The sequence below is a fragment of the Rhipicephalus sanguineus genome, chromosome 2, assembly GCF_013339695.2.
Source record: "Rhipicephalus sanguineus isolate Rsan-2018 chromosome 2, BIME_Rsan_1.4, whole genome shotgun sequence".
Classification (NCBI taxonomy): Eukaryota; Metazoa; Arthropoda; class Arachnida; order Ixodida; family Ixodidae; genus Rhipicephalus; species Rhipicephalus sanguineus.
The window spans coordinates 3,212,986-3,240,897 of NC_051177.1; the positions used below are offsets into that span (position 1 = coordinate 3,212,986).

The window sequence follows — 27,912 nt, forward strand, 5'->3', positions numbered from 1 at the left end:
TCATTCCATCTGATTAGGCACTGAAAAAACTACTTTAACACCAAATCGGCCTGCCATGTTCTTCAACCCGTGCAACAATTTATGCACATATGGTACAACAGCTATCTTCTTGTTGCTTTCCAGGTTTTTGTTTTTCTTGTCCCTGTTCCCTTCAGCCTTTATTGATCTGATTAACTTTTCACATGTTCTGGACACTACATATTCCGGGAAACCGGCGCACTCCAACTGGCCTACTTGTCTAAACGCGCTTTCCTTAATTCTATGACGGCATGTCTTCTGGACACCCGAACTCAAGCATGAAGTGGCGATGCCGTCCTTTACTACTCTGGAGTGGGCTGATGAGTAATTTCATCATCATCATCAGCCTGTCTACGCCCGCTGCAGGGCAAAGGCCTCTCCCGTGTTCCGCCAATCAACCCGGTCCGCTGCTTTCTGCTGCCACGTTATACCTACAAACTTCTTAATCTCATCTACCCACCTAATTTTCTGCCTCCCCCTCACGCATTTGCCATCTCTTGGAATCCACTCAGTTACCCTTAATGACCACCGATTATCCTGCCGACATGCTACGTGCCCGGCCCATATCCATTTCTTCTTCTTGATTTCAACTATGATATACTTAACCCCCGTTTGTTCCCTGACCCACTCTGCTCTCTTCCTGTCTCTTAAGGTTACACCTATCATTTTCCTTTCCATCGCTCGCTGTGTCCTCCTCAATATAAGTTGAACCCTCTTTGTAAGTCTCCAGGTTTCTGCTCCGTAGGTAAGTACCGATAAGATGCAGCTGTTATATACAGAAGTGTGCGAATACCGAATAGTAAGTCTCGACTCGAATACCGAATCGAATTAAGAAAAAAAAGCCGAATATCGAATAGAATATCGAATAACAAGTTTATTTAAAAGAAGCACGAATGTTTACAAATTCACATGCAAAAAAAGCAGCTGTTGTACGTGATCTAAGGGCAACTTCTCCCTCCGGGCCATAACAATGTTACCAGCCGTCGAAAACAACTTTTCACTTCGTACACTTGTTGTGCTGCTTGCCTGTTTCTTTCCACCATGCTAGAGGGTCTTGGTCCTTGCTGCAAGTGGGCTCTCAAAGGTACCGCTTAAACTCCTTGATGTTGGCTGTTTCGGTGCAGTGTCTTCTTTCTGATGACGCCGCCAGCTTCTCAATGCTGTCCCAGATACTGCTGACACGCTCCTTGTGAGCTGTAGATGTCGATGCTTCGACACAGTCACTTGATTCTTCTTCTGGAGGGAGCTGCAACTCAGTTCTTGCAAGCTCCAAGAGCCTTGTTTCCTGGAATGTTTCAGTGCAGAAGAGGTTCTCAAACCTTGGGTCACAGGCGGTTGCCAGCACATACAGTAGAACCCCGCTGATACATTTTTCACGGGACCGTAAAAAAAAAAACGTAGGAGCCGGGAAACGCAAGAGCCGAGAAACGCGAAAAATTGAGAAATAAGAGTAGTGGTGAACTGCACATAGTTTTATTTTAATTCTTTCGCTTGAAAAAATCATGCAGCGTTGCCTGGCGCATCTTCTCACGCCCGACAAGCACAAGGCGTTTTTCAAGCACCTGTAGTGCCATGTGGCTCTCGTCATCGTCACTGGTGCGCACATATCTTCGCAATAAATCCAGTGCCGCTACGGCCGATGAGAACGTTGGCTCCGGTATCCGCTCCACCTCCTCCTCAACTTCCTCGTCACTGGCGCACGGATCGGCGCACTCAGCCACGATGTCGTCGACGGATAACATCGCGGAGGTGACAACGGCGTCGTGAACAGAAGCGTAGTCACTGTACGCGATTCCACTGGCACCAACAGTCTCCATGGCAGTGTTCAGTTCGTCGCAGTCTGCGAACGCACCGTCTCCAACAGCTTCTGTTGTGTCATCTGCGCGCACACCGAAACACTTGTTGAAGCAGTGTTCAACTGTAGCAGCAGTGACGGCGCTCCACGCCGATGCTAAATAATGCATGGCATCTAAGATGGTGACGCCTGCCGGCTGCTGCCCACGCTCCACGCTGGCCAGGGACCGCTTTACAATGCACTTGCGGTAGAAGTGCTTTACATTTTTTATTATTCCAGCGTCCAAGGGCTGAAGGTGGCTTGTGGTGTTGGCAGGAAGAAAAACTACCTTTACGTTCCGCAGCGACGCAGTGTCCTTGGGATGTGCGGAGCAGTTGTCGAGAAAAAGAACGACTTTTCTGTTCTGGCAGCCCATCTTAGAGTCCATGTATCTCAAGAACTCCTCAAAAAGTGAACACGTCATCCACGCCTTGGTATTATTGTTGTAGTGGCAGGGCAGGTGACGGATATTTTTAAGGCAGCGTGGGTTTCGAAACTTTCCTATCACCCACGGTTTCATCATTTCCGAACCATCGGAGTTGCAGCACAGCAGCACCGTTAGTCGTTCCTTACTGCATTTTCCACCGTGGCAAGCCTCGCCTTTTAGGCTCAGCGTCTTAGAGGGCTGTACCTTGAAAAAAAGGCCTGCTTCATCGGCATTGAATATGTCTCTCGGCTCGTAGTCCTTTATGATAGACACCACGGTCTCTTTCCAGGCCTCAACAGTCTCCGTGTCCACGCTTGCAGCCTCTCCGTTGACATTGCGGTAGCATAATCCATGTCTGTTTTTGAAACGGTCGATCCAACCGTTAGATGCACAAAAACCGTCGATACCGAGCTTGTCGGCGATCTCGAGTGCCTTCTCTCGCAGGATGGTACCGTCGAAGTTAACTCCTGCGGCCCTGGCTTGTTTGAACCATTCGAAAACGGCCTTGTCAAGCTGCACGTGCTCCGAACTCCGGGCTTGCTTGCACTTGACGTCGAAGGTTCGGGCATTTTCTTCAATTTCGATCCGTTTTGCAACGATGGAGTTCAAGGTGGAAGGCGTCAGTCCTAACTCCTTCGCTATGCACGCCTTCTTCCGCGTCAGGTTCTCTTTCACAGCGCGGAGAATGTTCAACTTCTCTTGCAGCGAAAGTGATTTCCGCTTTCTTGATGTCATCCTGTTTGAAGACTATTTGGAGCGTTGGAAGTGTAAAGGCACTATGCTGCACGCTCGTATAACCTGCGCAACGACCGACACGAAACAAAGGCAATGCGAGAAGACCGCAGCAAGCACGGGTAGCACGGGCTAAAGTCCCTAGGGAAAAATCTAGGGACTTTAGCACGGGCACACATGGGCGATGGTGATGGCGATCGGGCTATACCCTTTGAATCGGGCTCAAAATACGGATCTCAAAGGTCATGCTTTTGCTGGCATGAACCGAAAATACGTCATAGGTGTTGCCCCCGGCACTTTGGGCGGCCAATCCCATTGTCAAGCCACCAAGCCAAGCTACATGAAAGACAACATGGCCGCTCGGGCCGGCGCGTCGTGGCACTTCGCAACGTATGATGCGGGAACGGTCCCACAGTTGCGACGCAGCAGCGGGGTTCCCAATGCATTGGATCCTATGGGAGCTGTGCCGGGACCGGCCGAAAACGACGTAACAGCCAGGAAAACGTAACAGCCGAGAACGCAACAGCGGGGTTCTACTGTACTCCTTTTGCTCGTCCTGCCCTGCAAACCTTGTCCTCATGCTTTTCAGCATGAGGACAACGATGCAAACGATGAGGTGTCATCATCGGCTGCAATACAGTCTTTCAGAACCATCTGTGTTCCATTTCCATACAAAAACGGTACCACTGACGACAAATTTGCATATTTGTGGCCACTAAGACCTTTGGTCGCCGATGCAATTGACTCAAGAGCTTTGACTAGTCCAGCCACAGCTTTCCACTCCTGTCATGCCAGGTTGGGCACAGTTGTCTCAGAGGTGGCCAGCTCCAAACAGATGGCTTCCTTCAGCTGCACAAGACAAGAGAGCATATCGTGCTCACTATTCCACCTTGTTTCCACGTCTTGAATAAGTTCCAGAACTGAGAGCTCCATTCGTCGCTGGCAGTCCTTCAGTCTTGCCGCAGCTTGGGCGCTGTGTTTGTAATGGCCAACAATCGCGCGACACTTCTTGAGAATGGCAGGCACTCCTGCTGTTTCTTACTTGGCATCTTTTATAGCTAGTTGCAGTGTATGGCCCATACACTGCATTGGGACGCAAGAAATACCCCTAAGGGCCGCGCGAAAGTTTCGTGCATTGTCCGTCACCACATAGACTGGCACTTTCTGCAGTGGCAGCTCCCAGTTATCCATCACTGCTTGCAGGTGCTCCAGGATGTTGCAAGCAGTGTGGCTCTCGGTCACGCTCCGGTTTTCCAACGCAAAGCTTCTCATCTCGAAGTTGGAGGTTAAATAGTGGCAGGTGAGGCTGATATAACTCTGGTTATACCTCGACGTCCACATGTCACTTGTCAACGAGATCGACTCTACGCCTTCCTGGAAGTCCGCGTGCATTCTCCCTTCACAGCCATGACTGTGTCTCGGTACAACTCCGGGATGATTGTCCTTGAAAACGTAGTGCGGGCAGGAGGGTAGGTAATAGAATGGGTCGCCAAGCCACAGCTTTTTTAGGGGGACCCAGAGCCCTGAGGCCAATAGTGTAGACAAGGACGATTTCCAAGGGGCACAAATATTCAAGACGCGTAGAGTCCGTGGGAGAAGAAATCGACGTAAGCACGAGGGCTGAGCAAATTCAGACATAGGGTACATGCAGGGTGGCTGGAATAGGCTGAAGTGAGGAGAGATAGAAGAGCAGCTGAGGCAGGAGGAACTGGTGGTGTATGGGTTTGTAGAGACACATCTTAGGGACATGGAGCAACCACCTTGCCATCCGGACTACGCATGGGAATATTGCAATAGAACAGAAGGCAGCAGAAAGGGGGGTGGAATCGGGGCATTTATTCATAAAGGTACAGGTTGGCAAAGGGTCAAGCAGGAGTGCAGGGAACATTTGTGGCTAAAGGGAAAAGTGGCAGGGCAGACGACGCTCCTTGGTTTTGTATACTTGTGGAGAGGAGCAAAAGCCAGAGAGGAAAACCAAGAAATGGTGCAGTGCATAGAAAAGGACATTGAGGAACTAGGAGAAGAGTGCGCGATAATTATATTAGGAGATATGAATGCGCACATAGAAGATATGGATGGATATACTGACCCAACAGGCAGAATGCTGATGGATATGTGTGAAAGGCATGATTTAATCATTTGCAACAGTACCGAGAAGTGTGAAGGGCAAATAACATGGGAGGTAGGAAGGCTGCAGTCGACGATAGATTACGCACTGATGTCACATAGGATGTATGATAAGCTCAGGGTAATGCACATAGATGAAGATGGCTCCAGAAGCCTAGGTAGTGATCACAAACGTATCAAGCTGAGTTTTGGAAGTGAAATGAAAATAGGAAGGAGGCAAGATGAGCAACCACAGGAGAACTTTTATTCAGAAAGGCAAATAGAAATAGCAACTAAACAAATTGAGAAAGTAATCACCGAGGATACTAAAACAGCGTGGATGTACACAAAACTAACTAGACTGTTTGAGCTAGAGCTTGCTAAAGTACGAGCCAAGTCGACTGGGAAAAAGAGACACAAACCTAAGAGCCGGTGGGACGAGGAAGTTAAGAGGGCCATAGTGAAACGTCAGGAAGCCTCCAAGGAACACAGATACGCTAAGTAGAGGGGTGAACCGGAAGATGATGTCGAAAGGAAATGGCATATTTTCTTAAGCTGTAGAAGGGAAGTATCCCATCTTATCAATGAAAAGATTAGAAGAAAGGGGGGCCAGTGGTTGGCAGAAGTAAACAAGAAGGATAGAAAGGCAGCTGCAAAGTCCTGGAACCATCTCAACTCCCTGAGTAACAAGACAAGCCTAGAGCAGAGGTTTATAACTACAGCTCAAGATGTCAGGCTGGAAGGGGATGAGGCAATGGAATATATAAGAACAATGATGACAGAAAAATTTAAAAGACAAGTATAGAGCAAGTAGCGCAGTGGCTCCATTGGGACAACGAGAGGGCAGAGAAGAGAGTTCCTAGTAGCACATCAACAGGCTCTGACGGCATCCCAATTATGCTCATAAAAAATTAGGTCCAAAGTCTAAGCAAACATTAAGAGAGGCAGCAAGCAAAACAATAATGGATGGTGAAGTCCCCAATGGGTGGGAACTAAGCAGGATGAGCATGATCTATAAAGGAAAGGGGGACAAAGCAGACATAAACAACTACCGCCCTACAACAGTGACATCAGTGGTTTACAGGCTGGTGACGCAAATTATAAAGGAAAGACTGCAGGCATGGGTTGAGGATGAGGGGGTGCTGGAGGAACCGCAAAACGGGTTCCGGAAACAAAGGAGGTTGGAGGACAATCTGTTCTCATTGACGCAGTGCATTGAAATAGCAGAAAAAGAACACAGACCCCTGTGGCTGGCATTTCTGGATATCAAGGGAGCCTACGATAGTGTGATTCAAGAGGACTTGTGGGAAATACTGGACACACTATATGTGGAAGATGGAATAACTAATCTTTTAAAGGATATTTATAATGGTAACAAGGTAGTTATAAAATGGGAAAAACAGGTATCCAAGCCTATCCGCCTCGTGCGCTGCTGCTTTGAGTTGTACTGGTGGCGTCACCAACGGCGAACGGTGGCGAAAGGTGGATACGCGCGGCTCATAGAAGCCGCGGGCAAAGCGCCCGTTACTCGCCGTTTTTCTATTCATTTTTCATTCTGGTTTGATATTTGTACTGCCGACGCTGCTCCACTAGACAACCATGCCGTCTGTTACGTCCATTGTTCTATATTATTTGTTTTAAAATGACAGGCCCGTTTTTTTATGCGTGCGCGCGATGCACTGCGTACGTTTCTTACGTGAATGTATCCAAGTTGTTTGCGTGATCTGTTAACACAGATGAAATAAAAACTGTTGCAATACAAAACAGCATTCTTGTTTTATTGAACACCCCAAACAGTACAACAATAATGACTATTACGGCTGTATGCCTGCTTAAGAAACACACAAAAGACACGCGTTTTTACCTTCGCCCAACACTCGTAGCACTCAACTAGGCCAAGAAAACTGAAATCTAACTTGCTGAACGTTTTGACAGCCGTCACACAGCTGCATAATAATGCGTGAAAGTACTTTAGCAAATGACCAACAAACATTCACACAGCGTTTTTTTTTTGTTCACAGACCGTGTTAACATATGAGAAAGTTCTAACTGCACTGCAATCACATATTTCGGAATATCTAATCACTTTCACCATTGAAGCCACAATCCTCTAACACATGCGCTTTAAATTGAGCATGGCATTACTCAGACTTGTATAGGAAATGCGCACGCGTGGCATTACTCAGATTTATACAGGAAATGCGCACGCGTGCAATGTATCTCGTATGCTAGATTCTCCTTTGGTACGTGCAGCTCAACATAAAAAGCGATTCTAGAAGTAATGTTCGTGGAGTAGCGAGCATATAGAAGTGCAACTACTTACAGCTTCACTTACCTTTGCAAAAACGGTATTCCAATTGCAATTCAATATTAACCGACGCAACAACAATAACAACACACTTGTTGCACACAGGCGTACCAGGTTGACGCGCGAGGCTAAGTGTGGTATTTTAAGTGTAGCACAATCGTGCACGTACAGTACACTAGAATATTCTGGCACAATGTCGTCAAGCTTGCACTCACTTCAGCGGTTCCCACGATGTAGCACCAGTTGACGTCCACGCGTCATCAAACTGCTACGACGCCGAGAACTACACAAACAGCTGACTTAGAAAAATGCGGTCTTGCAGGAGGCCATCTTGTACAGCAACCAAGAGACAAAAGTCCACAACTGAGGCGTCTGAGACATTGCCGTTGATGAGATGGCAGCTGAACGAAATCAGGGCTCATCGTCCGACGTGTGGCCACCGCCTTAACACAATATTAACGTTGCAATGTTCAAGGAAAACGCGACGAAAGCGACGAGCCCAGCCAGTCTTGTCGGGTGCGCTACTGCACAATGCACAGTGCGCGCTCTCACGGCCACCAAAAGAAATAAAAGAAAGTGGAGAGAGGGGTCACCTTGGAGCATGGCATATCGGTGGAAGCAAGAAGAGGTGTTGCATCGTCGGTGTGGCGTATTGTCGAGAGATGGCGCTAGTTTGTTTTTGCACAACGGAATCGCAAACTTCATTCAAAATGCATGGGATCCTATGGGGGGTTGGGAGAGGGTGCAACCACCTGAGCCGAGCGGTGGCGCCACCATACCGATGCACGAGGCGGATAGAGATACAACGAGGGCTTAAACAGGGGTGTCCCCTGTCACCCTTGTTATTTATGCTGTACCTAAGAGGATTAGAAGCCAAATTAGAAGGGAGTGGACTTGGCTTCAGCCTCTCTTTTGTCAAGCAAGGAAAACACATTGAACAGTCATTACCAGCATTGATGTATGCAGATGATATAGTATTAATGGCCGACAATAAGGAAGATTTGCAGGGATTGATAGCCATCTGCGGTAATGAGGGAGATAGGTGAAATTTGAAGTTCAGTAAGGAAAAATCGGCAGTCATGAGTTTTAATGATAACCAAGGCAGTGAGCATAGGACACAGGAGGTCACGCTGGAAACAGTGGATAAATACAAATATCTTGGTGTATGGATAAGCAACGGGGCTGAGTATCTAAGGGAGCACGAAAGATACGTGGCGACTAAAGGTAACAGGAATGCAGCTGTAATGAAAAATAGGGCACTGTGGAATTACGATAGGTATGATGTTGTGAGAGGGATCTGGAAAGGGGTCATGTTTCCTGGTCTGACGTTCGACAATGCGGTCTTGTGTATGAGATCAGAGGTTCAAGCAAGATTAGAAGTTAAGCAACGGGGCATAGGTAGGCTGGCTTTGGGAGCACACGGGAATACACCAAATCAGGGGGTACAAGGTGACATGGGATGGACATCATTTGAGGGCAGGGAGGCTAGCAGCAAGATAAAATTTGAGGAGCGATTGAGAGAAATGGGGGAGGAGCATTGGGCTAGGAAAGTTTTCAACTACTTGTACATGAGGAATGTCGATACAAAATGGAGGAAGCGGACCAGAAAATTGACAAGTAAATACTTAGAAAACAGCAGGAGACCGAACCAAAGGGAACTATCGGTTAAGAAGAAGGTGAAAGAAACTGAGAGGGACATGTGGAAAATAGGGATGAGTATGAAATCAGCACCTGAGACCTACCCAACTTTCAAGCCGGAAATTGCGAAGGAAAAGATCTACAATAATTCTCGGAGTTCTCTGCTGTTTGAAGCCAGGACGGGAGTATTGCGGACCAAGACGTACCGAGCCATATACGATGGGATAGACACATTATGTAGTGCGTGTGGAGAGGAGGAGGAAACGGCTGAACACTTGATACTGGTCTGTAAAGGGCTTCACCCTACAGTTCAAGAAAATGGCGCAGAATTGTTCAAAGCATTGGGGTTTAGGGACAGTAAAGGTAAAATAGACTTTAAGCGGGTCGAAATAACCAGGAGGAGGTTATCTGATTGGTGGCTACAATCAAGGCGGGAGTGAAAATTCCTTCACCTACATAGTGCTAGTATTTAACTTTATTACGGCTAAGTGGCGTGAGCCGCCGCCCGATCTAAAGGGCACAGCCTTATCCATCCATCCATCCATCCATCCATCCATCCATCCATCCATCCATCCATCCATCCATCCATCCATCCATCCATCCATCCATCCATCCATCCATCCATCCATCCAGCTGTACGCCGAACTTGGGACATAGGCTGTTGTGTGCACGTCTCCTGCCTTTGTCGCGTGCGGGTTTTAAATGCGAAGCATTTCTTTGCGAACCTCAGGCACTTTGGGCGTTTCTATCTACGTATCTATCTATCTATCTATCTATCTAGCCGCCTACGCCTGGGCGCTCTCCTGGTCGTCTCCATAACTCGTAATATACCAAAATTGGCATAGAAGGGGATCAGTGTATGACGAACACGATTGACTGGTCATGACATAAATAACGCAAAATACATGTCGCATACGTCACGAAACCCTTTCTCTCAGTCACGTGTGGCACATACCCGCATACCAGAGTTCATGATATGCGGGTATGTGCCACAGGTGATACAATGTCTCAGCCAACACAGTAACCGTGAAGACACACATTGACACGCAAGGAAAGTGATAATAATAATAATTGTTGGAGCATAAGTGTAGAAGTGTGGGTCCGATGTCCCAAAACCACGATATGGTTATGACAGATGCCGTAGCGAAGGGCTCCGGAATTTTGACCATCTGGTATTCTTTAACGTGCACCGAGATCGCACAGTACACGGGCATCTAGCATTTTGCCTTCATCGAAATGCGACCGCCGCGGCAGGGATCAAACCCTCGACTTTCGGGTCAGCAGCCGAGCACCGTAACCGCTACACCACAGCGGCGAACGGAAGGAAAGTGAGGAAGCTGAAGACAGAACACCCCTCGAAGACGCTCAACTATCATGCACTCGTTCACTTGGTCCGCAGCGTGGACCACGTTGATTACGCAAAAACCGGGGTCAAGGCTTCCTACAATAAATCTGCCGAGAAATCCACGCCTCTCATCATTATCGGTGACTTCAACATTGATTTATCAAGACTCAACAACGCCTGGTCTTTATACTGCGTGAAAAGCGGCTTGAATGTGGACAGGGCATCAAAAGATCTCGCTGCCACGTCCAGGACAGGAGGCGTCACAGATCATTTCATCGTAAGAGGCGTCCAGGATTTCCACCAGCTGTGCTATACCTCGTACTTCACTGCACTTAGACCCCTCGTAGCCGCTATCACGAACGGATCCGATTAACAAGTCCGGTTCAGCTGCCGGGGCTCACTGATCACGGTGATGATGACCTTGTTCAGGAACTGTCAAGAACCCCTTCTACACATACACATGGGGTCATGAAATGTGCGTGCGTTCTCCGTCATAACGGACAAGTATAGGCATAGCAACTGTAACGCAACTGTAATAACTGCAATTGTCACTTTAACGTACGTGCAGTGCGCCTGCGCGTGCCACTCGGCTGTGTGTATATCTAGGGGAACTTTCCTGAATGAAGCTTAGTTATGAGTAACGCCTGTCCTGTGCACTTGTTTTCCTTCTTTGTCCTGTTCGGATTCGCTCTATCCAGTATTGAAGAACATAAGCACTACATAAAGGCTTACAGCGTGTGGTGCTGGTAACACCCATGTTGCTGTTGGCATCGTTACGCAACTGTGAAAAACTGGCTATATAATACATATGCGACTCTTCAACATATGTGTGTTTGTATATCACTTCCGCATTTCTCTAGCGTCATTCCGTAACGTTTCGCTCAATGTGAAAAATTGTCCCACAGTCACCATCCCGCACATGCTTCGCATCACATCGATTCCCACGGTACGTGGGATCTGCCGAATTTTTATTAATTCCGTTTTTTTTTCTTTTTGTTTTTTAAGGCCACGACACTGAACGTGTTCCCCCTTTGCAAAGGGGCAGGCCACTGCTACATCATCGTCATCATCGGCCGTGCAGCGACGCGACACAGCCAATGCTGCACGCCAGTAATGTTCTCTGTGGCGGCCGTGGTGCGTCGTTTTGCGGCTCGTAATGGCACGCCTTCGTTTTGTGCTCGCGAATTGTAGTCTGCGATTCCTCCCAAGTGTATCTACAAGTGTTGCATGTGTAGGAAGTGAGACATAGTGCAGCCTGTGCGAGCGGCGCAAACAAAGGGCTGTCTTAGTTGAGTTTCGCGGCTCGGCTGTGTCACGACCACAATTTAATCTGCGTGCTCTCAGGTTCATAATCGCAGTAGAACAGCGCCGGCGAAAACAACAGACCAGGCGAGGAGAAGGACACGTAACACAAGGCGCACGGTGAATTTCGGCCCACAGCTTAACACTTGCTGCACCGACTCCGGGACCGTCGCATTGCCGATAACGTGAACGGGGCTTCCGCTTACAGGGACTTTCCTTGGCAGCAGACCTCGAAGTGTAGGCAGTACTTGCTGCCACAGCACTTCAGTGGCTGTGTTCACAACACACATCCATTCCCTGCACAGGCTTCCAGCACGATCCGTTGTTGTAGTCAACCACATAGATGCTTGAAGGTGGTCCTTGTAGGGGCGAGCTTGTCGCATCCATTCCGATCGCAGAATCTTGCAGACTCTGCTTCCATGTCCGGTCGAAGGCGGGACGTGGCCAAAAAGAGCCATGACTTCAGGAGGAAGAACCTTGTGTCTCATGCAAAAGCCCACCTGTCTTCCACGGCAGTAGGCAACCGCGACCAGTGAAGCAAAATTTGCCGGGTTGAAAGAAGCACATGTAGAGAAAGGGCCCAGAGAACGAGAGATGTAACTGGTCAAGATGTACTTTTGGGTTAGTTGGTTCATAATCGCAGTAGAACAGCGCCGGCGAAAACAACAGACCAGACGAGGAGCTCAGTATTATTTTGTTGTCGAGAAATAGAAAATGCACTGAATCCTATGGGCGTTCACCAACCATAGGATTCATCTTTTTTAGGAATAGAATTCAATTATTTTTTTTGTGATAATTTAATTGTTACATTATTTCATTAATGTGGGTTTCAACTGTAGCTCCTCTTGAGTTTGGGATCACAGAGAGTGCGCTCTGCAATGTCCCTCGAACAGGTGGTGACTTTTTTTTTTTTTCTTTAGAGCCAAATGAGATCGCTTGCAAAATACTAGCCTTGCCTGTGACACCCATTTCCTGAACATCTGTGTTGCTTGCAAGATGAATGAGAGCTGGTTGCACTTACTGCTACCACCTCTGTGGATGACAAAACCACCAAATCAGGTGAAGATGCAAGGTGTGCACAGCCACAGCACAGAGTCTACGCTGTGTAGAGACGAGGGCGCAGTGCGATGTGCCATACTCTCCAAAGGCGAAGAGAGGTTTCCCCACAGTTGTTGCCGGAAAATGCTCTGCTCTGCTTTCGCAGCCACTCTCTGCTGCATGGCATACTATTTAAAAAAAAGTCACAGTTCCGCCGCAACAGCGGAACTGTGACTGACGGAAATGTAACAAGAAGAACAAAAAGCAGCTCGAAATTGTCCGCGCGTCGCTCGAGCCCAAAGGACGCACGAAAAGAACGCACACAGGACGAGCGCGAACTATCATGCGTCACAGCTCGATACTTGAAGAGCACTGCTGAAACATAAAGCAGGACGCACGAAACGAACGAACAGGTATACACAGGACGAGCGCGAACTAAACGTCGCAGTTGTTACTTATTTCTGTTTGAACAGCGCGCTCCTTTCGCAAATGCGGCCACTGCAGCGAGCGAAGTCCGTCGTACGCTCTGTGACTTCAGCGCAGACATCGTGGGGAAAGCACAAGACATACAACCCCCCCGCTCTACCCCGCGCCCGCCCCCCTTCTTTCATTGAGATAAGCGCACGAAGGCGACCACGCCCTGTAGGGCAAAGAGCATCGGCGTGCTCCTCACTCAGCGCGCTCCTTGCGCCATCTCACTGGTAATGAGGAAACGCTTACAGGCGCCTACCGTTTCTGAGTCCGGCCAGCAGTAAAGGGTGTGTACATAACGCTCGCCGTGAGCTACGTGGACGATCTGTTTTCCGTGGCGTAGTGGCTAGCCCTACGCGCTGCCGAGCGAGAGGTTCCTGGTTCAATTCCGCACTTTGGGAGCATTTTTCTGAATTATTTTTCCTTGGGGCGTTTACATAGATATAGACATACTTATACATATACGGTGCATGACGGCAGCGATGGGGACGGACAAAAACCAGCCGAGACTGTCCATATAATTGCTATCGCAATAACTGAATTCACAAAAAACACGTGCAAGTCAACTGTATGACAACTGGCACCAGTGGAAGTTATTGACTTGGTCTTCCTCTGCTATAGCAGAGAAACTTCACTACATATATTGAAATCACGGATAAACACTTTCTAAAAATTAAGGTTAAAAATACACATACTTCCATAGACATGAAGTTGCACAGCAGTTTGCTATATCGAGGTTAACCTGCACTATAAAAATATGTGAGGTTATTTTTCCTGTTGAAACATGAGAGCCTCAAGATAAAAAATATTGAGATATAATGAGGCTGCATGTATGATCTCACCTTTAGGTGGTGCCTTGAGGTAAAGCTCTCCCGAGTCATGGGTGATATTGAATATTGCACTGATATTGCTTGGGGCTTCGTGCAGGCTGTATCGCAGCCAGTTTCCTTGGTCCAGATCAAAAGCACGAACCTGTAAGCCACAAAGAAGATTCTCAACTAGAGGTAAAATGAGCAAGGCTGAAAATATGGATGGCTCATGCAAGCATCTGATTCGCAAAGCTTTCGTAATTATGAATTCATGCCAACTAGCCCAATTGTCAGTCCTACTAAGAGCTTTACTGTGACATGTCAAGGCTACACACAAAAGAAAGAACTACAGTCAAGGTCACTTGTACCAATATCCTAGTGCATAAAGATTCTATTATTATAACCTAAAATCATTATTGTCGCAGTTCTGCATGGCTCTGTTTCTATATGTACTGGTTTGTGATCAAGATGCACGAGAACTGTTCTGATCACACAAGCAGCAGTGCTTTGTGCCAGACACATGCTACAGGAGCATTTAGGCTTAGCATTACAATGGGTGTAACTAGAAGTTTATATACTCAGTCTTCTGTTGTGGAGGCAGCACCCTGTAAGTGAAGCCAGTCACCACCATATCGCTACAGAAAAATGAAGTGCACTTCATCGCAGCGCCATTTTAGTGGTCTTTAAAGACTGTGACATGTTTTTATAACACACTGCAACATCCTACAAGGCTACGGTGGCTTCGTGCATCGCTTATGGCTGCATGAATCACGTTAAGAAGATGGTTGCAATCACATTTCAAAAATAAGTGAGCTCACTTCATTTGCCGACGAACACCTGTTTGCCGTTAATGTTGTTAAATTGGGAACAATTTGGAAGGCTCGTGTAATACATCGTGGGGGCGCTATCACCTCCAGTAAAGTCGTTTTCGCCTCATGGCCCACGCGTCTGGCAGATTAGTACTAGTTAGTTTCGCCGTCGAGCGAGAGAGGGTGCTGTGGGCACACAGTGGCACTCCTTGGCGGGAAGCGAGGTTATCTGAGTGCTTGTGAAAGACGATTTGCTCTCTTTGGCCTTCGGCAGCATTCGTGAACAGTCCTATCTCGCGTGCGCATCCATAGGGGCGATTCCACGACTCAGTCCTGTGTGCGGCGAGTCGAACGTCGGCGACGGGCATTCGCAGTACATTATATGTGTTATGTTGTTTTGTGTGTGTTATGTTCTCTGCGTGTTGTACAGGCATTATATTTGGTTATTTAACGTGTCAATAATTATTTGTTAGATTCGGCTGGCGAGCTAGCTGTGATGTAAATGCAGTTAATTGTTGTCCATTTGCTCGATGGCATGACTGCGTCCGTTTGTTCTGAAACTGGCTCTTATTTAGACGCCTGTGATGTGTGCGCGAATGAGTTGTGGTTTCTATGCGTGAGGTGCGGTGATGGAAGAAGACGACGAGGACGCTGATGCACATGCAAAAGAAACGCGAACACGAAGAGTCACATGGAGGAGAAGAAAAGAAAGAGGCAGACGCTGTTAGTCGTTCGACGGAGTCAGATGGGCGGACTCGAGTGTTGAACCACAGCATCGCGGTCCACGAGTTGAGGCTACGGGCTTCACATGGCTGCTTACTCCCTTCGACGTTGAATGTCTCACAACTGCCAGCTTCAAGCTCCGTCGCCAGTCTTCAGGAGCCAGTGCCAACTTCTCCAAAGCTCCGCTCTCACCGCTCAGTACCTCGCCTCGTCATCGTCCTTGAGCGCAACGCCTCGCTCAACTCGATGGAGAGTCCAGTGGATGCGCCTGTGTCAGCCCAGAGTGCATGACCTTTTTGTTTGATTAGGGATGCTAATTAGCTAGCTCTTGCTTTTTCTGTATTTGTGTAGTTTGCGTGTTTGAGCCAGTTCAGATTAGGCCTAGGGGACATTATGATTGTTAACATGCTTTCTTGAGAGTGAGCAGACCGGTTGCTGTAGCTTGTTTGAACTTGGCATGCTAAGAGTTTTTTTTTTTTAAGAACGTTATTGAGTTTTGTTGGTACAAGGCCACGTGGTCTGCATCCTGGGAAAGCGAGGGATACAGCACGTGGATTGTAAGAAAGCCTGAAGCGAGTGGGTACGGAAGCCTCGTAGGTGGTTAAAGTTTTCTGTAAGTAGTTTCTTCTGTCTCTTTGACTCTGGGAGTCGTGGCTCAGGGAGCCAGGTTGCCAGGAGACACGGTGTTGTTGCTGTCTGGTATTGTGGTTAGATACTGGGCATTGTGATACCATCAGTTATGTACGGTGGGCATCGATCGCTTGTTAAGCTTCTGTGTGGAGCGAGCGGAGTAGAGCCGCCTCACAGAGCTGCCTCCTCAGCGCTACTTCTTCTGCGCCTATACTGGGTACTGGTTGGATACCAGTTGTTCTCGAGTGACTCTTAGGTCTAAGGCTCTGCGGAGCTGCCTGTCGCATGTTGGACACAACCAGGGGGATCATAGCGCTGAGGTGTTGCACTTTGTTTCCCTCATTCTAGCTTATGTTGCACGAATTAAAGGGGTAGTGACATTGCGTTCATCGCGGGGTTCTCCTCCACTGACAGAAGCGGAGCCTGAAGCAGGAACTTCAGCTCTACACTCAACACCCACAAGAAAATTTTCAAGGATTTATCTACACGATCGCAGCCTATTATGACCGGATCGGCGGCGAAGTGCCGAAATCCGAAAAGGTCGACCGCGTGTTGCAGCAAATGCACCCACAACTACAAGATTTAGTGGAGGGCAAACAGTTCGCCAATCTCGAGGAGTTAACAAAGACCACTGACGGCCTCATGAGGCATTATTGGAGGCGGTTTCAGTACAAGCCACCGCCACCTCCAACTGATCAAGTTGCGTGGGACCTTGCCTTCCAGCCAGCTGGAAATGTGGCTGGCCTATCTGGGGTGCAGCCCAGAGTAACGGTGGCGGTTGCCGCCGCGCCATTAGAGCATCCATCATCGGCATCTCAATGGCCATTGCACCCCACCGTGCTACAGCCGTTGTACCACCGGGACAAGCTGCACAGATCGCCCGCTTCTGCTGCAAGGCCACATCTCTCAACGCCGCCACAGCAGCAAGGATACCAACCGCTCAACTCCGGTAGAGTTGCCTGCCATTGCTGCGGAGGCGTCGGTCACATAACCAATGAGTGCCCTTCCGGTCAGCGTAGCGGCATGCCCCTCTGCTACCGATGCAAGGGAATGGGACATTTCCGCTCACAGTACCCGGGAAACGGGAGACGGTAGGTGCTACTCCGGCAAGCGCCTAAAAGACAGCACTGTGGATAGCGACCTAGGCCGGCAACAAGGAGCCTCTCCTGGAAGTGCAGATTGGGCAGACTACATTCCTGGCCCTGCTAGATACGGAATCAAGTGTGAGCTTGCTTGGAGGGCCAGCGGCAAGGGTAGCGGAGGTGACGGGTGCCAATCTCAGGACACAGGAACGAGCATTCGATTGGCATCAGGCAACTGACCCGCAGTGCATTGTGACATTTGCTAAGCGTGACAAGTATACAGTCAAACCCCGCTACAACGAAATTGACGGTGCCCGGAAAAATGTTCGTTGAAGCGAACATTTCGTTGTAGTGAAATCGAAAAGAATATGGCTGACCTGAGCTAGTAGAACAGTGAAATTTTTATTTCCAATATTCAAAAAGTGTCTGCTGCTTCCTTTGCATCCCCAGCAGCGTTACGACGGGATTCTCATATATGCATAGCAACGCCGCGTTGAAAAGCACACAGAAACAACGGCTTCCGCGAATGAATCAAACAAGCACGGGCGCGCAACACGAACTGCACAGTTGCACCAACATGCTAACACTAGCTATTCGCCGACAACGGCGACATGCAGGCGTGCTATCGCGGAGCGATGACTTATGCCTTATTCTATGCTTTTCTTATCCACCACTCGCGGCTGGCTGATCCCGTTGATAACGCGGACAAATTGTTGCTCCGACCACCGGTCGCACTGGCCAAGCGCGAAAAGCACGAAAAGCATTGGCATTGGAAAAGGCACCATTCCGCGACTGCACCCTAGGGCTGCTCGCGTTGATAACGCAGATGTGGCAGATGTACCGTCGCTCTGACCACTAGCGAAGCACAAAAAGCACGAAAAGTATTGGAAAGGCATCGGAAAAGCTATCGTTTCGCGATTGCACCCCAGTGTCGACAACTGAGCTTTGGCTTCGGATTGTCTGCGACTCAGAAGCAACTCAAGCCAGTTGTGAAAGAAGGGCAGTCTGATCGCCGTCGCTATCAAGCAATGGCGGCCCCCATGCTCAGTCAACAGCGGCAGTTTCTGGTGGTTCCAACCATAGAGTTTCCTACAATACTTACTAGAGGGAACTCTGGCGCTAGTGTCTATGGGAGCTGCAATGCATCGCACTTCAGCCAGCATGGGAATCATGGGTAGTACACGGATTTGTCTAAACTTCGTTCTTTCGGCTCCGTTTGGCTCCGCGTCGCCTGCATCCGCTTTGTCGCAAAACGAAGTTCAGCAAAAATCAGCAGTTTCACTTCACCACTTTAACTTCTTTAGGCTCACCGATTAAAATCTGGTCACGAAGTTCACAACGATCCATTCTTTTATCCGAAAGAAAACCAAAACGTAGCAATAAACAAAGCCACAAGTGCGTTCGAAGCCCACAAGCACGAAGACTAGGCAAATCCGTGTACTACCCATCATTCCCATGGTGGCTGAACAATCGCAGCACCAGAGTTCCCTCTAGGTCATTTTAGGAAACTCTATGGTTCCAACACGCGATTCAGACTTTGAATTCGTATTTTTATGTTCTAAAATGCATCAAAATGTCCAAGATTGTGTTTATTGCACGGCAAATTAAATTTTTGAGCCCCGAATGGCATCGTCAAATTTCGTTGAAGCGGAACGGCAGCAGAAAAAGTGTTCGTTTTGGTGAGCATATTTATGCATTGACTCCTATGGACTGTTGACGGGGAACCGAGAATTTTTCGTTGTACCGGAAATTTCGTTGAAGCGGAGTTCGTAGTAGCAGAGTTCGACTGTATAACCACCGTGCTCGCGATAGAGGGAGAAGGCGAATCTTATTGTTTACTGGGCCTCTTTGAAGAAGCGCTTGTAGTACCAGGCACAGGCAGCCTCATTCCTGCTGACAAAGACTTACCAACCACGAATAAAGTGCTCGGTGACTTCTATCATTTGTTTACTGCAATTCCTGGATGTGCCCTCTCACTCAGCACTGCATTGACACTGGGGATAGTGCACCTATGAGATGCAACTTGCGTCCACTAGATGCTAAAAGCAAAAGATCATTGAGGGTTGTGTAAATGACCTCCTGGTGAAGGGCCTTATAAGACAGCACCAGCCCTAGGACTAGACCCCGGTGCTTGTTGCCAAGAGGTTCGGTGGCTACCGGCTTGCTGTAGACTACCGACCATTGAAAGAACACACCAGGGTACCTGCCTACCCAATGCCTCGAACTGACTGGCTGCTTGCGCAACTGGGCCGTGCATTGTGGTTCTCGAGGTTCGTCCTCTCCCAGGGGTCCTTTCAGATTCCTGTTTGCAAGGCTGACATAGCGAAAACAGCCTTCATCTGCCATCAGGGTACGTTTGAGTTTACGAGAAAGCTCTTTGGGGTGGCAGGTGGCCAAGCAACTTTTCAAACCTTGATGGACCGGGTGATGTAGGGAATTAATCATAACTTCGCCATGGCGTTTCTAGACGATGTCCTTGTCTACTCCGAGAATCTTGAGAGCCATGTCGAGCAAGTCAGGGAAGTGTTGCAGCGCATTCAGAATGCTGGCCTTACAATTACCCTGGATAAAATGCAGGTCTGCCATCAGTCCCTTATGTTCTTGGGCCCCCCTGGGCAGTGCAGAGACTAGATGAAGAGAAAGTGCGGGCGGTGCTGGATTACCCAAGACCTACCGTATTTATTCGAATATAGGTCGACCTTTTTTTCCCAAAAATGTTGCCCATAATCAGCTATCGACCTATATTCGTGACCAAAGAATCTCGACCTATATTCGCGATCAAAGCGACCAAAAGCACCGCACCTATGCCGTTCAACTGCCGCGCCTGCTGTTCTTCAAGCAGTTCCTGCTACATACGCACATTATATACCATAAAATCTGGTATAAAAACCGTACCCGTTCGCCTTTTCCGACTAAGTAACTAAGAAAAAAAAGTTATTTGCGCAATAGCTGCACACCGCCTTTTCAAAGCACCCGCGAAATGCAGCCGCTCCGCCATGTTTGCGCTGGAACCCGTGATTTCCCTAGGTAGGCCGTGAAGTCCCTAGCCCCCTAGCCGTGCTGCCTGCCGACGCGCAGCCGCACTGGCACACGCCTCACTCTTTGTTTGTTGTTTGATCTGACGTGACGGTTCGCATTTGCAAGTGCGCGGTTGCGACGGTGTCACGTCGGTAGCGCTACACAGCTGACTTCAAGCGTCAAGTGATACTTTTTGCCGGGAATTCCAGCAATTGTGCCGCTCAGCGTGAGTTCGACGTAAAAGTTGATTAGGGGTTGGCGGAAGCAGCGGGACCGACTGTTCGCGTGCAATGGATGGCGTCGTGCTTTTCGCGGCCCAGCAACTGGCAGGCATGACGCTCTTGAAAAAGAACTGAGGCTCCGGGCGTCAAGGAGGCCCTGCAGAAGGCCAACGGACCTGGTCGTCATACCGCTAGGTATGACGTCCCGGCTACATTAAGGACCGGGTGGCGAAGAGTTACAAAGAGTGGCTTGAAGGAGGATGCTGCAATGAAACCGACGGGACGCCGCGAGAAGGGCTTCCCTCAATGAAGTTGCGACGTGGGTGAAGGACGCGCGGAAAGACTTGCCAGCGGAAATTATCGTGACTGGCTTTAAAAAGTGCTGCATTTCCAACGCAATCGATGGCAGCGAAGTCGACGTCATTTGGGATGCCTGCGAAGAATCCGACAACCTTCCTTGCACATCTGACGAACATGACACTCCCGGCAGCGACTAGGGCGCTAAGTTAATTGTAAATAAAGGTGTGCTATGTTTCAATTTTCCTGTTTCTAAAAAAAAAAAAAACATGGGTCGACCTATTTTCGAATATTTTTTTTTATTTCTCGTAGAGTGCTATAAGTAGGGGTCGACCTATATTCGTGCCCGACCTATTTTCGAATAAATACGGTAGCGCAATCAAACAGTTGCAGGCCTTCCTGGAACTTGCTGGTTATTATCGCAGCTTCATACCACACTTCTCACTGACGGCACATCTACTCACTGTCCTTCTGAAGAAAACAAGCCATAGAAGTGGGAAAAGTGCCAAGAAAAGTGCCAAGAGCAGGCTTTCACTACGCTCAAGCAGTCCGTAGCTCAGGATGCAGTTATGAGCCTTCCAGATCTAAATCGACCCTGTTTGGTTGAAATGGATGCAAGCGGCATTGGCATTGCAGCTGTGCTACTGCAGGCTGGCCCAGATGGACTGCAGCGTGTTTCTTTTATTAGCAGGGTTATCACAGAGGCCAAAAGCCACTATACTGTCCAGGAGTGGGAATGCCTTGCAGTGGTGTGGGGAGTGGACAAATTCAGGGCGTATTTTGAATTTACAGAGTTTGAGATGCACTGTGACCACTCATCCCTGTCATGGATGTTTAGTACTGACCAAGCTTCACCCAGGGTCAAGTGTTGGGTATTTCGCCTACAGGGTTTCAACTGCCGAATCAAACACAGACGGGGGCTATACCCCCAGATGCCCTGAGTAGAGCCCCTCTTCAATGTGAGGACCACCCCAGTGACAGCTTGCATGAGAAACTCTTTCCCATCGCTGCATGAGAACCTGAAGGGAAAATTACATTTGAGCAAGTAGCAGTTGCATTGGAGGATGATATGACACCCTTAAGTGACACAGTACAACTCGCACAAGAACAGGCTCGTGACAGCCATCTCTCTAAACTGAAAACCGTGTTCCAAGGGGCTATGCTGACAAATTTAGACACTGATCATTGCCTTTTTCATGACCTGGCAGAAACAACAGAACTGGAGCCAAGCAGACTGCTCGTTCAGCAAAGAGGTAACAAGAAGACACCATGGCTACTTTCTTATCGAACATATCAAATAAGTGCACAAAAGCTTGACGCAAGAAGCCTGAAGGCCTGATGAGCAGTCAGTGGGCAACAGTACCCATGGAAGAGTTTAGTCTGGACATTATTGGACCCCTGCCGTCTACACCTCTTGACCACAAATTCTTGTTAGTCGTCATTGACAAGTTCACAAAGTTTCCAGAGCTGTTTCTTCTACACGCAGCAACCGGTGCAAAAATCCTAGAGTGCATGGTCCAAGTGTACTGCTGCCATGGGACACCTGTGGCCATCACCAGTGACAACGGAAAGCCCTTCGTTAGCACATTACGGCGCAACCTTCTGAAACACTGAGGAATCAAGGATTGGCATACCATGTCTTACCGGCCGGCTGGACGCATGGTTGAGCGTCACATTGGCGCGTCCTTGAGCATACTGCAGTAACCATAAAGATTGGGACCGGCATATACCTGAGATCGGCCTTGCCATGCATACTGCAAAGAGCGTGGTCACCGGACATACTCCGGTGTTGCTTTGCTACGGCAGAGAGTTGCGCACTCCGTGGAAACCTGCGGGTGACAAGGAGGACATGAAGCCTCAGGAAGCAGCACACCATGCCCTTGCTGGAGAACTCCGGCAGTGCCTTGGAGAAGGCCTGAGGTATGCTAAGAAGCATCAAGCAGCTACCTGGCAGGCCCAGAAATCAAGTTATGACCATCACCGACAGCCAATGACCATTAAAGACGGTGACCTTACTCACACTTTGAGTGATGTGGCCAAAGGTGTTTTGGCCAAGTTGGCACCGCGGCGAGGTGGACCTTATCGTGTGGTCAAGCAGGTTGGTAAAAATGACTTCATCCTGAGTGACCCAGCTATGGGACGTCGTTGAACTGTTGCCCATCCCGATCAGTTGGTGCTGTACCACAAACCATTACTTCTCCCTTCCACCCCAGATTCACGATTCGAGGGGGGGAGGAGAGTTGTGAGAGATGAGAGGGAGTGAAGAGTGCGTGTGTGTTGGGTGCAGGTCTCCGAGGCTGTGTGTAGTTGCCGGGAGAGGAACTTGATGGCAGGAGTGTCAAGTGAACAGTGAAAGGGCGCACGTGTGCGTGCCGGAAAACGGGAGAAGAGAGACAGAGAGTGACAAAAAGAGTCTGACATATGGCACGGGAAATAAAGGGTTGTGTGGTGATCGTGGTTTCTGCACTTCGAGTGTGGCAGCGCATGTGGCCTAGAGCACACTACTCTAGGCCACAGGCCGAACGCACCGTACCGCCGTTCATGCTACCTTTGTGCGAGACCTAAGTATACGGCACAGCCTTGTTGCCTTCACGAACGTAAGCAGTTTGCCATTTCCGCGCCCGTGTGCGGTCACGAAAGGAGTGGGCCTCATGAAAACTTTCATGACAAATGTGTGCGTGCAGTACAACAAGCGCCCCTGCAGTGACGGCGTCAGCTTACTTGGGGATGTGCGGCACACAATTAGGAACGATTGGCTTCACGCAGCAGCAAATGTTGTGTATCGTCGGAGATTCCGCGTTCCGTGTGCGTATTGTTCACGTGAGCACAAGCATCGGGGAAAGCCAGACGAGTCATTTACTGTTCTGCCATAGTCTTTGTGTTACGCGTCATCGTTTCCAAGAGTTCCACGCGAGAGGGCTGTAATCTATTTCGTGCTTTGCTGGTACCAGCGGCGCTCACCACGAGATGCAAATTTGCAATTTGCGGTTGGCACGTAGTTAACCCCTTAACTGCTTTGGACGAGCAGAGCTCGTCCTGCCCAAACTGTCCCCAAACTGCTTTGGACGAGCAGAGCTCGTCCTAGCGGAATAGGTACTCCCCTCTAGCGTTCAGGACAAGAGGCGCTCTTCTACAGCTTAGATTGCGTGTAATCCACCAGATGGCAGCATTTACTTGGCAATTTATTTTTCTCCTGCGGAAAGAGCGCGGTTTTTGTATGAAAAGATGGCTTGCGGTGGCGGTCACCCATGCATAACTGGCTCGTCAACACGAAAAAGAGGCTTATCATTTTCGTCACCTTCTTCGAGTGATGATCATTCGGATACAGATGTTTATCTCGTGTCCGGAAGTGGAGACAGAAAAGGCGGTGAATTGAGCATCTCCTCCGGTAATGATGAAAACAGCTCGGAAGCGAACATCACGAGTGCTCGCCAGTGGATCCTGCTTGATGCGGACAATCCTCCTGTGAAGCCTCCTCGCTTTCCATTCTTGGCCATTCCAGGCAAGGCTTTCAACTTTTCATTGCCAGATGACCTTATGGAATATATTCAGCAGTTTCTTCAAATGTGCGTAGTTTGCTCTCGGAAGCGAGGAGAAAACGGGAAAAAATTGAGAAAGGAGACTCGATTTTGGTGCAGGAGCTGCAACACGCCCTCTTGCGTTATTCCGTGTTTTGATTTGACTAAGTATGTGGTACAAATATTTTTTTCAACATAGACAAGCTGCTTTTTAGTACAATCAGATTCGAAATCAGCAATAAAAAAAATAGGCACTTTTGGTTGGAAAATTTTCAAAAAAATAAAGCACTTAAGGGGTTAAGCAGGGTTCGCGGCAGGTACCGAAGGTATTCACAAGAGCCTGGGCGCGCACCAAAATATCTCATAAGTGTGCTGAGAGGCATTAAAGCTATTTCAGACGTGGCTGTGGCGCTTTGACCGCTTGAGCAGAATAAAAAAAGCATGAATTCATGTTTTCAGACTGGCACAATTCTGGGACGATTTTGGGATCCCTAGAGAGTCCGAAAAATCGGATGACTGCATTTATCTTCTGGAAGTTCAAATACTTCGAATAGTCAAATACCAGTACGAATAGAATCAAATAGCAAACACTATTTTAGAAGTACAGTAGACTCCCGTTAAGACGAACTCAAAGAGACCGCGGTCATCTGTTCGTCTTATGAGGAGTTTGGCTTATCAGAAGTGCACCCAAAAAGAGATATGCTAACATGCCAAGTGCATCCAAATATGTACTTGAAAACACTGAATGGTGCACACTTACAATGGGGTTGAAACAAGAAAAAAAAAAGCATTTATTTGGATCAATTTGATAAAAACTATGCTTTCATCTGGCGTGTTTAACGAATCTTACGAGCACCCAATTTCGCGGATTCAAAAATAAAAATGCTTATGAACATATTCCTACCACATTTTAATGATAAAACTGTAGCATGCTCCTATGTTGACGATTAAAAACAAAAATAGACAAGCACATTTTTCCTTCAAACAATGTAAAATTTAGTCTCCTGGCAGTTCCTTTTCTTCTGTGAGCCTGTTTTGCTGGCTCTAAGATCACTTCTGGATACGCCTCGGTCGCGTGCTGTTACTTTGACAAAGTCATGATACATTGAGTGATACATCCACTGCGCCACGGTCACAGACTCGAGAGGCTTTACAAACGCGCCTTTTATATTTACCACTCTCCTGGTCGGTGGGCTGGTGTTGCCCTCTGGCAGCGGTAAAGTAAAGTAATTCGTCATTACTGTGGCCTCCACGGTTAGCACCTGCAACACGTTACACGTCCGTCCCATTCGCCACGTTTTCAATAGAAGTTCAATTTTGTCAATGCCTTAACACACTGCGAGGTGGCGAACTTAGCCCAAGCGCCGTAAAAGCGTCGGCCTCACTCAAAGCATCACGGTAATCCAAACCAAAAATAGCTCTGCGACACGCGCCTGCCTCACCTGGCTGTAACACCGCGTTGCCTGCTTACACGCTCGCCCCGAGAAAAATCGCGGCCGGGCTACCGGGGCGGCACGACGCGCTTTGCGTTTCGCTCTGGTCCGACCGTGGTGTTCAATCACATTTTAACATGCCGCGGGATGGTGACCAAATTCTGCGTCCAATATGCGACGCTCTTCTGGCTATCACACCTCGTTCTCTGATTACGCTTTCACCGTTAACTACTACAGCTACCACAAGGGTTTGTTTAATCATTTAACATGGACGTTAGTCATCGGGATGGAGATGTACCACCAATCATCAAAGTGGGTGCATCCACGTTAAACAGTGCTATAGCTGCCAGACATCAATATACATTTTACAAGCTCCCCTTACATCAATGTACAGTAAACATTCAGTTACTTCTGTAAGGGCACGCTTTACTTTCGTGTTATTCCGATTCCTATGATGGAGGGATCAACCATCTTTTTGCTTTTTCTCGATCGCCTGAGTACCCCACTAAGACTACAATGTTCGTTTTGCAGAATCGCCAGGGTTCTCAGTCACTGTGTCAGTCCTCTTAACAGATTAAGTGGATTTTTTTTTTGTATTCAGTCTATGGAAAACCAAACAAATGGTCCCATGTTGTTCAGCATAAGCGAGAATTCATCATAACAAGTTCGTCTTAACGGGAGCTTACTGTATTTTAAAACTCGAATATTAAGAACCCCTAATTATTTATTTAGCATGTTACTAGTTATTTGTCAGATTCGCCTGGCGAGTTCACCATTGTAAAAGCAGTTTAATAATTGTCGACATGTTCGTTGCTCGACAGCGTGACTGTGTCCGTTTGTTTCGAGAGCGGCTCTTTTTCAGACCCCACAACATGCTTACAGCTGTCAAATTTACACCTTAAATGCTCATTGTCATGTCATTGCACATGGTTTCTAGGTGCAAGCATGATGCATGGACGGGGGCTAGTGGTGCTAAAATGTGCATGCGGTCTGGTTGAACGTATTGCAGTGTCTGTGTGAAAGACGTTTCACTTTTTGAGCGCACAAAAGAACAGGGACAAAAAACGACGCGGACACAGCGCTGACTTCCAACATATCCTTTCTTTCGTGCGCTCAAAAAGTGAAACATGAATTACCAACATGCCCAAACATATGCTCTTTCATGTGTAAAAGAACTTCAGGAGAAGGGTGTTTATGCATTGATATGAGTAGAAAGCATGAATGCACCCTGAAATCCCAGTTTACCGATGTCTTACAACAAGAAAAATTCGACAGATGCCCTGTATTGTGGGAATTGATGTTATGCGAAGCATGTGGTGGGAAGGTGACTGAGGCGTGTGGGGATTCGAGGCGCGGGCATTTCACCGTTCCGCGAATCCTTTCCCTCTCCCGTTCTCCCGCGACGGCAAGTGGCGTCATCTTACGCTACGCGCCGGCTCTTGTGGTGGCGCTGCCCACGGTCTTGAAGCCGCGAGATTCGGCGACTGACGCGCGTGCACGCCGGGACGAACTCTCTCTCCCCTCGGGCGCCACTGGGTAAGCACGCATTTCCTTTAGGTCCGACGTCCCCTTTGGGAATCGCTGGACTGTAGCCTGCCTGGGTGCCTCGGCATCCTCGGCGGGCGTGTTTACCTCAGTGTTAGCTCCGGTTCGTACGCTAAGCCAAAGAGCAGTGCCTAGTGCTCGTGCGCGGTCGTACCACGCCCAGCCGCACTTGCCGGAGGTCCACGCGTACGGAGATTGCCCTAGCTCTCGCGACCAGGCCCAGTGGTCATCGCGAGAGTGTGCAGCATAGCTGCGAGGGACCCTTTTCCCAAGCGGCGTGTCAAAGCTCGCCATTGCCAGCTGCGACGTGCTCGCGGCCCCCTTGGTGTATTGTCCGCGCGGGAAGCTCTTTGCTTCCCCGTGCCCCGGGAGCGGACGCTGTACTGTGTGTGTTGGGGTGCCGCCGAAGGCAAATAAAGTGTTTGTGTGTGTGTTATCTCGAACACTGTGTTTATGGCGCGCGGCGCTCAACGCCTTTGCTAGCTGAGCGCACGCGGAGCGGTGCGCAAAACGTAAGCAGGCGACTGTAGACACGGCCCTGTGGCTCGCTAAGCCTGAACCCGCGGTGGTCTTCGACTCCGGTGAGCATCGAGGCTACCACAGGCGTA

The 27,912-nt window shown here is 48.7% G+C and overlaps 1 protein-coding gene across 1 annotated transcript in view; it reads right to left on the reverse strand.

Annotated features, from left to right (window-relative positions):
- The window catches only part of LOC119381026 (fat-like cadherin-related tumor suppressor homolog), a 179,645-nt gene that overhangs the window by 90,698 nt on the left and 61,035 nt on the right, over positions 1–27,912 (reverse strand). The window contains exon 5 of the mRNA XM_037649020.2: positions 14,062–14,191. Within this exon, the coding sequence (XP_037504948.1) occupies positions 14,062–14,191 (130 nt within the window). The remainder of the gene's footprint in view (positions 1–14,061; positions 14,192–27,912) is intronic.